General features: G+C 35.7%; 1 protein-coding gene across 13 annotated transcripts in view; it reads right to left on the reverse strand.

The window, feature by feature from the left end:
• Window positions 1-13,970, reverse strand: part of Lrrc7 (leucine rich repeat containing 7) — a 501,827-nt gene that overhangs the window by 396,208 nt on the left and 91,649 nt on the right. For all 13 annotated transcript variants that reach the window (XM_063281188.1, XM_063281182.1, XM_063281185.1 and 10 more), the window contains exon 2: window positions 3,361-3,458. In XM_063281188.1, coding sequence (XP_063137258.1) covers window positions 3,361-3,458 — 98 coding nt within the window. The remainder of the gene's footprint in view (window positions 1-3,360; window positions 3,459-13,970) is intronic.

A 13,970-nucleotide genomic window follows, 5' to 3' on the forward strand; every position in this document is an offset into this window, starting at 1 on the left:
TATGTTAGGCACAATGTTGGATAACATGAACCATAGTCTAGCAGTTGCAAGGTCAGCTTGACATTACCTCTGTGGATCTTGTAGTGCATGGCACATTATTTTTTCTATAAAAATAAATAATATGAATTTTCAGGTTTTGGCATTTCATATTTTGAAGCTAGAAGCTCATACATTTTTTGAAATTTGCATTTTTGATATAAAAACATTCTATTGTTGAAGTTTGATCTTTTGTTATGTATTACAGTGCTAAAATAATGGTCCCCAAGGCCTGGTTTCCCCCAGGGACCAGAGAATCTGCACATAGACCCAAGTGACACTGTGTAACTTGATCCCTTGGTGAATAAAATTGTGTACAGTCTATTGCTGGGCAAGAGATAGGTGAATTTTTGCTTCTTGTGATTTGGATCAGAGGCAGGGACCAAGGGGAGAGGAAGAAAGGAAGTAGGTAAAGAGAGAAGTTGCCATGGAGTAGATGAGTTGTGAAAACATGGTCAGGAGAGCTGGCCAATTTGAATTAAGAGCAGGCTAGATGGAAAACAGCAAGTTGTAAGGGGTTATTCATGGGGAAGTAGATTATAGTAGCTAAGAGGGTAGATATCTGTCCTGCTCTAGTACATTAAAGGCTTTTTACAAATATAAAGGTTGTGTTTCTTTTATATGGAAACTGAGTGACCAAAGGCAGAGTCCAAATCCCAGATTTGAGATTAAATATCTACTATGACATTTTATTTTTCTCAAATGGAAGATTAATTTGGCATAAGACCATAATATTGGTATGCTAAATGAGTCAAAGTTAGAGGGAGGGAAAGAAATCAAGAGGCTGTAAGAAACTTTTTATGTCCCAGGTTCTGTGCAATACCCTTAATATAAATCTTCATCTTTTCATGACAGTCCTGTAAAGCATCGAGGGAAAACTCATCATTACTCTTACTTTAGAAGTTCTTTATGAAAATAACACAGGATAGTGCAGCTAGACATTGTCACATGTGTTGTATTAGAGAATATATTTACCTTCTCACATGCTTCTAAAGTTAATAAAGTACCACAATGTTTTGTTTCAATTCTTAAAAAGATGGTGTCTTTTTCCCAGGAGTTAATGTTTCCCTATCAGAGCACAGAGGGAACTTCCAATTATATTAACAAGGGGTTATCTGGATCTATCTATCTATCTATCTATCTATCTATCTATCTATCTATCTATCATCTATCTATCTATCTATCTATCTATCTATCTATCTATCTATCTATCTATCTTAAATTTCATGTGAGGGCTTCCAGCAATACTAACTTTCTTAGATACATATGAAATATGCATAGTCAATATATATAGTTTACACCAAAAACCGACGAGGCTTACTGCTTATAAGTATGAAATATATCTATTGATATCTCCATCATCATTAGTCTTGTATAGTTGATAGCTTAATCTCATCTGCTATCAATCACTTGCTTAGCCAGTGGTTTTTAGGCTTACCCTTGCATTGCGGTCTCTAATATGGCTTCTTAAAGTACAGATTACTACTCTAGTCTGAAGAGCAATTTAATTCAGCAAGTTTGGCCACAAACCTTTCAATCTTTGCATCTAACAAATTCTCAGGTGATTCATCTGCTGCTGGCTTAGATGTCACAATGTAAGAATCACCTCTTCAGACAGGAGTTCAAGTCTTTCCCAAGACATGTGGGATGGCTGACTCATTATCCAGCACTGAAAAGGCTGAGACAAAAGCCCAGTCTGGGCTATCTAGCCAGACTTTGTTTCAATGAACAAAACCAAATAGATAAATAAACCAGGCACAAGACTTTGGCATTGTTCTATGGAACATTTGGCCTGAGTCATGACTGCTGAGTCTTTCTGTGCAGGCAAAAGTAGTCTGCACAAATACATGATGTCAATGTTTCCATTAAAGTCATATGTACAGAAATAGGCATCAGGATGAATACCATAGTAAACTGCAGTTGAGTAACTATTGGCCTTTATAATTCACTAAAAGGGAACTCATGGAAAATCACTATATATTAAATAGCAGCTACCTGGGAACCATCGATCAACGTATCCACATATCTTCTAAGTTTTAAAGTTAAATGTATAGGCCTATACCAGAGACGTAGATGGGGTATTGAACCAGAAAAGAGGAGAAATCCTGCTTTCCTATGCATTCAGTAATAGATATAATACTTAAAAGTTAGGATCTTCATAAGTACTTTTGGCTGAACAGCATCTTCACTTTCACAGTTTAGTTTTCATTGGATATTGTTTATAGGGTTAAAAGACATAAATTCACATGTAAAAGATCGACACTCTAGTGAATGATAGAAGTTACTGCAAAATATATCTCTTGACTTTACTACGCAACACACGGTATAAACACTTCACTTGCTGAGTATACAGGCAATGTATGTGATCCTTACAATTCAAACTACTTTAAAATCCAAATGTAAAGTTAATAATCTACTGTGCCATCTATGTCTGTGAAGCTTAGCATTAACTTTATAGTTAAGAAATGTAAGTTCTTAAAATTGAACAAAATCCAGATGAATGTTTGTCATAATGGAACATAATTTAGTACGCTGAAAATAACTTCATGCAAATACCACAGGAAAAGTTAGGATCATGAGTCATCTGACAAACTTCAAATGGGAATAGCATGTCGAAAGTCCCCAACAATCTGTTATATGCTATGGAATATAAATATTTAAATGAAGTCTCTACAGATGACTACACATTCCAATACAAAATAATTTGAGGCTGGATTAAAGTGTCTTTACAGTGTCATTTATATCATCTACCTTTCAAAACATTTTACTAAATTCCATTAAATCAAACATTTCAATTTGACAAATGGGTCTGCATTTACCCTTAGGCATTTAATTCTCTAGTAACACAGTGTTTTTCAAAGAGTGTGGCATTTTAAGAAAGCAAAAAAAATGTTCAAAAGAGAACTTTAGTGCAAAGGAAACTGTATAATGTTGATTTCAAGCACATTTTGTAGGGTTCTTCACCTCAGGACATTTGTATGTATAGCATTTAGTGGTTTTAGAAGATTTAGAGTACTGTGTAGATTTTTCTGTTCTCATTTAACACAAAATTCAAATGCCATGGGGAGTCATTAAAGTACCAGAGGACCACTCTTGGGAAAATGACACTTGTATTTGTTATAATTAAAAAAAATCAAGTCATTGTAATATATATTTTTGAGTACCTCTCCAATTTGCCTGAGCTTTTGAAAAGTGAATCTGTTTTTTCTTTATTTGTTTGTTTGTTTGCTTCTTTTTTTCCTTTCTTCTTTTTTTCTTCCTTTTTTTTGTGCCACTCACCAAAAATCTACCTAGAACATGGTCAATCCGATTACACATACTTACACTCTTCTTCAGGCCTCTTCCGAAGTGCTGCACGGGCCTCCTTACAAGGACTTCTCTGATATTGTGGGGGATTCCTTCCCCGTATTAGGTTCTCCATCCTATAAGAGAAAGACCAAGAGCATTTTAATACCTGGATCTTGATTGATAATGGAAATATGATATTGAAATTTTATATTGATAGAATTTTTTGTATCCCACTTTGTGCCACTGAGAGTATCTAACTGATAGATGAAAAGGTAGCATGGAGCATGGTAAACTGGAGAGTGCTTGGCCGTGAAAAGCTCTATTGACTTAAAAAGTTAAAAATATCAAGTGGAACTGGAGAGACAGATTAGTTATGCCAGTGCTTCCCTATAAGCATAAAGAATTGGATTTGATCTCCCAAAACTATGTAAAAATGTTGAGTGTGGTGGCATGCTCTTGTAATCCCAGTGCTGAGGAGGCAGACAGATAGATCCTGTGGATTTGCTGGCCAGCCAGAAAAATCCACTCAACAAGTTTCAGGACAGCAATCCTGCCTCAAATTTCCAAAGTGGATTAAGTAATGACAGAACACTTTGTTTTCTGGCATCCACACGAATATGCACAGATATGTATGTATACACACACACACACACACACACACACACACACACACGCACACGCACATGCACACACGCACACATGCACATACACGCACACACACACACAAAATCATGTGGACAAAGTCCACACACAGTCTAGTAAGAGACTCTTAAGACTGACTGTTTGTGTCTTATCCCAATATTTAGGTATTTGGAAGTAATTAGATTTAGAAGTAGATTTAGAGGGTGTTAAAAGGGTTGTGCCTTCATAGTAGGATCACTGTCCTCTTAAAGTCAAGAGAAAAAACAGAAATTGCTTTCTCTTCCACACAAGTCTAGTGAGTAGACTGTCATCAGAAAGAAGGCTTTACCTTAAAGCAAATCTACCTGCACCATGATTTTGGATTTCTCAGTCTCAAAACTATAAATTGTACATGCCCATCATACAACCATTATGTCTATGATACTTTATCAGACATCCTAATAGGTCCAAAGGGAAACTATTAAAGAAGAGTAATCTCCTGAAAAAAAACCCCACATTTATAAAAAGTCTAAAGACACTCATTAGGAAGAAAGAATGTGCATTGAATATCTTAAAGACTAGTCTTCAGGAATGGGCTTTCTGCTTTTTTCCATGCTACTGGGTGAATCTGAAAGGCTTTCTTCATTATTATTATTACTATTGTCTTATTATTACAACCACTATTATTATTTTATTAGTAGTAATAATTGCCTCCATGTACACATGCTAATGTACTTGTGTACATGTCTATAAAGTATAAGGAAATGTTTTAGCATATGCAAATATAACTTGAATCTTAGCTCCATTTGAAGCTTACTTTAGGTGAGGGATAGCTATTGATCTTGAAGTAAGGATGGTCATATGGCAGAAACATAAGAGGGACCTGAAGGAGTTAATATGCAACTTGCTTTAATTATTGTATGTATGGTAGAGAATCCTGACTTTTGCCATAAGGCTTAGATATGAAAACTAAATATCCAGTTTTTCAGTTTCTGACTCTTGAGTCAATTCAATATTCAATTTTGATAATTTGATCGAGCAAATGTAATGAATTTCAATGCTACAATAATGATAATGTAAGTGAGTATTCACAGGATTCATAAATTCAATATACTAAACTCAGGCAACTACAGCCTGCATATGAAATGTCTCCATACATGTGTATAAGCATTTTTTCTAATGCTGGGGATTGAGTAAGGGTTTTAAATATAATAGATAAATATTCTACTGCTTATCTATATCTTTTTAGTCCTTGTATATTTTTTAAAAATCAGTTTTACTTATTATAATTAAATTCTGATATGAAACAAGGAGTTATCCACATTGGAATATATGCAAACCATTTTTGAGAAATCTATTGTTTTTTAAAAATATCTCTATTATGTGAGAACAGAAATTCATTCTAACATAGTTATGGTGGGGAATAGCTTTCAAGGTTCAGGGAATTTGCACTTGAATAGTTAGTTGTAATGGCATCCAAGGACCTAGTCGCCAGAGGTTGCATTTTGGGAACACTAAATACCTATGTTGGAAGATAGGCAATGTTAGGAGTGAAGCATGGAGGAAATGGGGTGGAGTTTATGCTGACTGCTGACTGGGAAGACATCTCTTACAGGTGGCATCAGAGAAACTTGCTCATACAGTCTGTGCTTGCTTCAGCTTTTCATCAGTAAAGCAATATCCAGTTCTACTACCTTTTCCTGAGGATCAGATACATCAGCATAGATGAGGTGGTTTGTGATATATCACATGGCAACAGGGAAGGTAAAGGAATGGTTATTAATAGAAATCTTGATAAGTAGAAACTTATCATGAAACTATAAAGTAACACTTTTATGTCTATTGTGCTAGTAAAAATGTAAAAACTGCCCTTTATTCAGAAAGGAATACCCAGAAACATTTGGCCTTGTGGAGAAAAATATCTGAGGAAGGAAATGTTTTATTCATTGAGGAAACAGAAAACACCCCCATGCAGTGAAGATACCTATATTAAGCTGCATTGAGATTCCATTTTACCTCAGCCAAAAGGACCGCCATATAAAGAATTCTCATCTGAGGAATATCGAATGGCTGAGAAGTACCTAAAGAAATGTTCAACATCCATAGTCATCAAGGAAATTTGAATCAAAACAACCCTGAGATTCCACCTCATACCAGTCAAAATGGTTAACATCAAAAACTCAGATAACAACAGTTGCTGATGAGGATGTGGAGAAAGAGAAACACTCCTCCATTGTTGGTGGGATTGCAGGCTGGTACAACCATTCTGGAAATCAGTCTGGAGGTTCCACAGAAAATTAGACATTGCACTACCTGAGGACCCAGATATATCACTCCAGGGCATATACCCAAATGTGTGTGTGTGTTGGGGCCCTCAAAAACTAAAGGTAGAACTCTTACATGACCTGGCCATACCATTCCTGGAATAAAGCCATGGGATTTCATATCCCACCAGAGAGAATGTATACCCAATTATTATTATTCACAATACAATGGAATGAATTCAGAGTAGATGACCATAACTGACAAGTAGATAATGAAAATGTGGTTCATATACTCAATGGAATTTCATTCAGGTGTAAAAAAAATGGAATTTATAGGTAAATGGATAAAACAAATCATACCTTATGCACTTTCTCTGGCTATTAATTTTTATGCAAATGGATTCATGCACAAGCAAACAATGATAGTGACCAGGAAACCAGAAAAGTATGGGACTGGTAGAAGACATGTGATAAGAGAGTGGGATCTGGAATACTGGGGCCAGAAGAGTATATAAACAGGGTCCAGGACAGAAAGATGGGGAGAGAGGATCAATTAAAACCATGCATGCACAAAAAGAAAATAAGTAAAACATCCATATAATAACTGCCACCTTTCATAGATGAAAATATTAATATAGTACACTTCAATTAATCAATTCAAGAGATCACAAATGGAAATCTAAGAATATTTAGATGAATAAAATGCCTTGTTATCTACATCATGCTATTCAAAGAGCTAAATATGCTATTATTTTTCAGAGAGTTTAGACATTTCAAAATTTAGAACTGTTTTTTGACCTTAGGAATATTTCTGAAGCATCTATAATGTCTCACAAATGTACACCTGTTTCATTCAATACTCAGTGAAATGTCCTGGAAGAGTGTTTTTAGTGTGACTGTGTGAAGGCTTAGAGTTTCTCAGTTACCTACTCATAACAGCGTGGACTGTGGAAGATGTAGCCAGTCTTTCCTGGCCTTTGCTTTCTGATTTTCACTCCACTATTCTCATGCCCATAATTATATGGAAATAATGTCTATTACTCTATTGAGTAAGGTACCATTAATTGAGGTAAAATCCCCCATAAACACAAAATTAGTACTAGCTGTATATCGATATATGAATGTTTAATGTATAAGCTAGCTTCTCAGCATATCAAACAGCAATATGTAAATATATGTGTATTGGTTGTTAGAATGTTAATATGTAATAATATTCCATGTGATGTTTTGATTTTTGTCTTGGTGCCACTTAATGTCTGCTTCATTCAGTGACATTTTATCTTCAAGAATTACTGAAAAGTTAACTGGAGCCAAAGAAATTTCCTATAAATTATGTACACCACACAGTCATGGAAGCAAACATTGAAGACATTAAGATTCTTTCCATTCTTCAGAATTGTAAATGTTGTGCCCACTGGGAGACACACCCTCATGTCCACAGTGTTATATAACTGACACTTCAGTCTTATGGAGATCACACTGATATTTATGCAAACTCTTCAACCAGTACAATTTGTGGTACATGGTGTGCATTAAATAGCCAAATGAAGTGACCAAGGCTGGAACCTTGGAACACTCCATTACTCTGCAAAGGAGTTTCCTCATCTATTCTTTAGCTTGCCATGCTATCAGTGGGGTGTGTTAATAGTTCCAGCAATGAGAGATGAAGTGTGAGAACCACAGATGAGGCAGAAGCTCTAAATCTCATTGAGAGGCTCTAGAAAGTGTTCCCCACATGTCTTTTTGCTGAGAAATATGTACAGCTATGTAATTTTCAAACAGCATGAATAGGTATTTGTTATATGTAAGCAAAAGATGTCTGTAACCTGTTTGGTATCTCCCCAATGCCTGTTTGATGTCTTCCCAATGTAGACAGGTCTCAACCAGCTGAGAACCTTTAAACAACCCCTCACCTTATTCCAAAGCTAAGGATGCTCACTGAGGATGTAATCAGTAAAGTCAGTTTCTTAAGGAATATTTTCAGTGTTTGACAACTCCTAGAAACCTCAAATACATATTTAGAAATGCAAGGAGGAAGTTTGAAGGATTTATTTATTCATTCACCTATAAAGGGGTCCAGAATAAATCTGCAGTTTGTATGGATGCCATAAGAGTGAAGAACGGGCCTGTAAAGATGGCTCAGCCTTTAAAGGTCAGACTCACAACTAGAAATATAAGAGCAAAGAATGGCTAAAGGGACAGCACACCCTTGCCATATTGCCTGGTGATCCACCAGAGGAGCAAGGGATCAATCTGAAAGTTTGGTGATTACCACAGTAAAGTGATTTCTGACTTCAGATTTGGTTGGAAAAATATACACTCATACCAAAAAGAACTGTGGTATGAAATGAGAGTGAGGTTAAGAATGAAAATCTGGTTGAGGTAGATTTATACTGGGCAGAAAAAGAGTGACTGACTGGCTCATGATGGTAATGGAAGATGGGAAAAAATAGGTTGTCAAGAATAAGCATCCTCTCAATTTTCAACCAAAAGTTATCAAAAAAGGTAAGTAAGGAGACTTCATACTCATCAGAGGAAAAATCTACCTCAGTTCTGAACATCTGTGCTCCAGATGCAATGGTATAATGGCACCCACATAAATAAAAAAAACTTTATTAAAGTTCAAAACATACACTGAACTACACACAATAACAGTAGGAAACTTCAACACCCTATTCTCAGCAATGGATAGATCATGGAAACATAAAATTAACAGAGACATAGAGAAACTAACAGAAGTTATGAACCAAATGTTTTTAAACAGATATTTATAGAACATTTCATCCTAAAACAAAAGAATATAGCTTCTCAGCACCTCATCGTATCTTTCCAAAGTTGACCTTATAATCAGTCACAAAACAGGACTCAACAGATTCAAGAAAATTGAAATAATCCCATACATCCTATCAGATTACCACTGACTAAGGCTGGTCTTCAATAACAACAAAAACAACAGAAATCCAACATATACATGGAAGTTGAACAATGCTCTATTCAATGATAACTTGGTCAAGGAAGAAATAAAGAAAGAAATTAAAGACTTTTTAGAATTTAATGACAATGAAGGCACAACATACTCAAACTTATGGGACACAGTGAAAGCAGTGCTAGGAGGAAAATTCATGGCTCTGGGTGCCGCCAAAAAGAATTTGGAGAGAGCATACACTAACAGCTTGATAGCACACCTTAAAGTTCTAGAACAAAAAGAAGCAAATTCACCCAAGAGGAAGAGACAGCAGGAAATAATCAAACTCAGAGCTGAAATTAACCAAGTAGAAACAAAAAGAACTATACAAAGAATCAACAAAACCAGGAGCTGATTCTTTGAGAAAATCAGCAAGATAGATAAACCCTTAGCCAGCCTTACCAGAGGACAGAGAGACAGTATTAAAATCAACAAAATCAGAAATGAAAAGGGAAAGATAACAAAAGAAAATGGGGAAATTCAAAAAAATTAGTAGATCCTACGACAAAAGCCTATACTTAACAAAACTGGAAAATCTTGATGAAATGGACAATTTTCTAGATAGATACCAGGTACCAAAGTTAAATCGGGGTCAGATAACCCATCTAAACAGTCCCATAACCCCTGAAGAAGTAGAAACAATCATTAAAAGTTTCCCAACCAAAAAAAAAAAAAAAGCCCAGGAGCAGATGGGTTTAGTGCAGAATTCTATCAGACCTTCAAGAAGACCTCATACCAATATTGTCCAAACTATAGCACAAAATATAAACAGACGGAGCACTACCCAATTTATTCTTTGAAGCCACACTTATGCTTATATCTAAACCACACAAAGACCCTACAAAGAAAGAGAATTTTAGACCAAATTTCCTCACAAATATCGATGCAAAAAATACTCAATAAAATTCTCACAAACCAATAGAAAAAGAATAAATGTCCTCAATGCCTATTGCAGGCAGGTACTGATAGCTCATATATGTATGAATGTACACACACACACACACACACACACACACACACACACACACACACACACACATGGGTTTTGCTATATAAGTTTCTGAAAGAATAGGAATGCAGGATAGTTTTGGTGCCCAGATGCTGGCCATACACATCCACTGTGGACTTTAAACTGGCTAGTGTCACAGAGGAAAAAAACTTGGGATTTAATAATTATATGGAGTCTTAGTTTATTCCAATGGGAATTTCAGTAAGTACATATAGCTACAGTTTTCACACTTTAGTATGTCTGGAAGTATTTAATCATCACACAGCAGTGAGAATACACATTTTGACTCCCTTTTTATTGATATAATAAAACACCAGGACCAAAAGCAACATGGGGAGGAAAGGTTTTATTTCAGCTTACAGTTTCACATCAGAGTTCATCTTTGAAGGGAGTCAGGACTGAAGCTGAAAGTATGACTATCGAGGTAGGAAGTGAAGCAGAGACTATGGAGAAATCCTTCTAATTGACTGGATCTTCATGGCTTATTTAGTTGACTTTTTTTGTAGCACCCAGTACTATGAGCCAACTGTTGGTACTACCCACGGTGCTGCTGTATACTTTCATATCGATTATCAACAAAGAAAATGCATTATATGTGCCATGGATGTGCTGGGAACCCATTTCCTTTGAAAGAGTAGACAGAGCTTACAAGCACTAAGTCATCTTTCCTGCTCCTAGCCTGATGTTCAATTGTCGTCTCCCTGTACTGGTTAACTTACTATTGGATCACGGTTGCTCAATGAAGCTGAAGGTAAAGATGTTCAAGTTGTTTTCAATGTGTATTTACTGATATAAAGAGGAAAGTGCAGTTGACAGGGATGAACATGCACATTTTGTAATAGTCAACAATCAGTGTTCTGGGGCCTGCAGACAGTGTCAGAGAAACAACGTACACCAAAAACAGCTAATGTTTCAGAATGCCACCCTGGTGAAAACAGAAATTTTACAGTAACAAATATGGATTGTGAGGTTGAAACCTAAGAAACACATACATTTTATCACGTAAACATTCCATGGTTCTTTTGGATCTCTGGGTATTAAATTTGATGTTTCTACATAATAAAACAAAAAAACCCAACCAAACAACAACCAAAAAAAAAAAAAACCAAAGAAAATGCACTATAGACTTGCCCACATGCCAGGCTAGGGAGGTACATTTTATTATGAAGATCTTCCTTCCAAAATGACTCTAGCTTGTGTCAAGTTGACATCAAATTAGCCAGTACAATTATAGCTCATGCTTCTATGACAGTGTTTCTCAACCTATGAGTTGTCATCCCTTTGGCAAACATTTATTTCCAAAAAATATTTACATTGTGATTTACAACAGTCGCAAAATTCCAAGTATGAAATAGCAACTAAAATAATTTTATAGTTAGGGATCACCACAACATGATAAACTGTATTAAAGGGTCACTGCATTAGGAAAGTTGAGAACCATTGCTCTCTAGGTTAAAACTTGAACAGATATAATTTATGGAAAACTAAATAAATTAGGACTAAAAATGAAAGCACAGCATGATTATGCAGATAAAAAGATGAATGTTATAGTTAGAAATAATAGTGGACAGAGATTTATACTCTGATATGGAAAAGGAAAACAAAGTCAAAAGGCACAGTGATAACATACTATGAACATTAAATTTTACAATGTTTATAAACTATCAACTCCATGGACTTTCAAGTCTCCTTATTTAGCTTTGAATTCATGGACAAGTTGAAGGCACAATGAAAATGGCTTTGTTTCATCAGTGGTAACTATTTTTAAGGGACAGTTGAGTCCAAACCATAGCAGTCTGATTCCCAGAGCCTGGGTATGCTCCCAGAGAACACATGTGCAGAGTTCAACTGAATGTACATGTGGATCTAACCTGAACTACAAACGACAGCATAGAAACCATAAGTGCTCAGTTATTTTGCCTAGACATGTTGAACTTACCTACATTAAGGAAATCTAAAGATGAAAAGGAAGGTCACTTTGAGGAGAATGAACTTCATTCCTACTCAAGAAATACAGGCAAAAGGCTGTGGAGCTGGGGATAAGACAGCTTATCTAGTAGAAGATAGCAGTAATTCCTCAAAGAGCAAGGATCAGTAATGGTTTCAGAGAGGAAAATGGTTTACACTTCTGTATCATGTACCTAAAGAACCAGCAAACATAGTGGCACATTTTCACAAATTTTTAAAATCAACTTTTGATTTTAATTTATTTCATTTTCTTTGTTTGTTATATTATGTGTCCATGTGTGCACAAGGGCTTGCCAGGTAAACATGCGTAAATGCAAGTAGATGCTTGAAGTTAATATTTGAGGTCTTCCTTGATTGCTTACTAAATAAAGCTTTCGACAGAGCTTTTCACCGAACCCAGGTTAGGCTAGACAGACTGGCCAATGAAATCCAGGGTTCTATTTTTATGTGGATATAGTTTTGCTTTGGTTCTTGGCGTTTGAACTCAGGCCTCCATGCTTGAGTGTTAGAAATTGAACTGTTTCTTTAGCTCAACCCTTGTCCCCCTTTAAAAAAGATAGAACTGAAAATTGATAGGTACCAGTAAATAGTCATGAAAATCTATAACTTTTGTAGAAAAAAAAACCAGTGCTAAAATATGAATGGTATATAATTTTCTCTGCAGATGTATCAAGCATCAAGCATGAAAAAATCCAAGATGAATGACAGTAGCATGTACAGATAGCAATAGAGAAAAGTCAAGATCCTCAAACACTCAGAAATTGAGTCTTTCATTAATTTTTCCCTTCTATGTTTTAAAAAAATTTAATACTTTTTTGTTCTTCCAGGTAGTAGCACTGTATAATGGAAGGCTGCTATCTTTTATGAATGTGTCTCATAAACAAATTGGGTAGTACAAGAGATAGCAAGCTTCCGTTAGAGAAGTTCTAACAAAATGACTGTTTAACTTGCATGAGATTTAGAAATATGCCCAGCAACTAAATCATGAAAGATTATATATTTGTCTTAATTTGTGTTTCGTCTGTGATAATTTAAGTGTCATGTTTTGAGTGGGTGGCATTTATGAGTGAGATGCCAAAAGTCATCAGAGCACAGACTCCTCCTGTCAGAGAAGTTGCAGTGACCTTGCTCTGATCTTCAGCTATCTTCTGGATTTCCTGTCTCAGGATCCCATGCATTCATTCTATTGCAGAGTTGTTCAGTAGTCACATCTGATGGGTTTGGCCAAACCCAGTGAAAATGGTGTATTCATTTCAAGATATTTAATGAATGAATGAATGAATGAATGAATGACATTTGATATAATTGTTTGCTCCAGGACAAGGCTATCATGTCTATGGTTTTATCTCTATACAGTCTCATAAGGAGTCTTTGAGGTCAGTGTGTCATAGCAGTCAAGACTCGCACTCAGACTTCCTGCTTCTTAGAGATCCCCAGAGTTGAATAGTGCTAGAAGATGAAGTTCTCTGTTCACATTCACATTACTTAGCCTTGCTATGGAGCCTTCTGTCTCAGAGAAGAAAATAATATTGCATGTGGTAATTGCTTAGACAGAGAAGAAATACATGCTGAAGGACTACAAAATATTTATTTCTTGAAGGAAAATGAAGGTGGTTGGCATGAAAGAATAAATATCATTCAATAAAACACCATTACCTTGAATATAAAGGACATAGCCTTCAACCCACTCTCCTTTTGTAAAGAATTTCAGGGACCACAGGCCAGTGGTCAGTCTTTGTACTGAGAACCACTCTAACAACATTCTGGATGTTTTTTTTCTAGAATTTTGCATATGGTAATAATCACTCACAACAAAGGT

This window comes from Rattus norvegicus, chromosome 2 (assembly GCF_036323735.1).
Source record: "Rattus norvegicus strain BN/NHsdMcwi chromosome 2, GRCr8, whole genome shotgun sequence".
In the NCBI taxonomy this organism is placed as follows: Eukaryota; Metazoa; Chordata; class Mammalia; order Rodentia; family Muridae; genus Rattus; species Rattus norvegicus.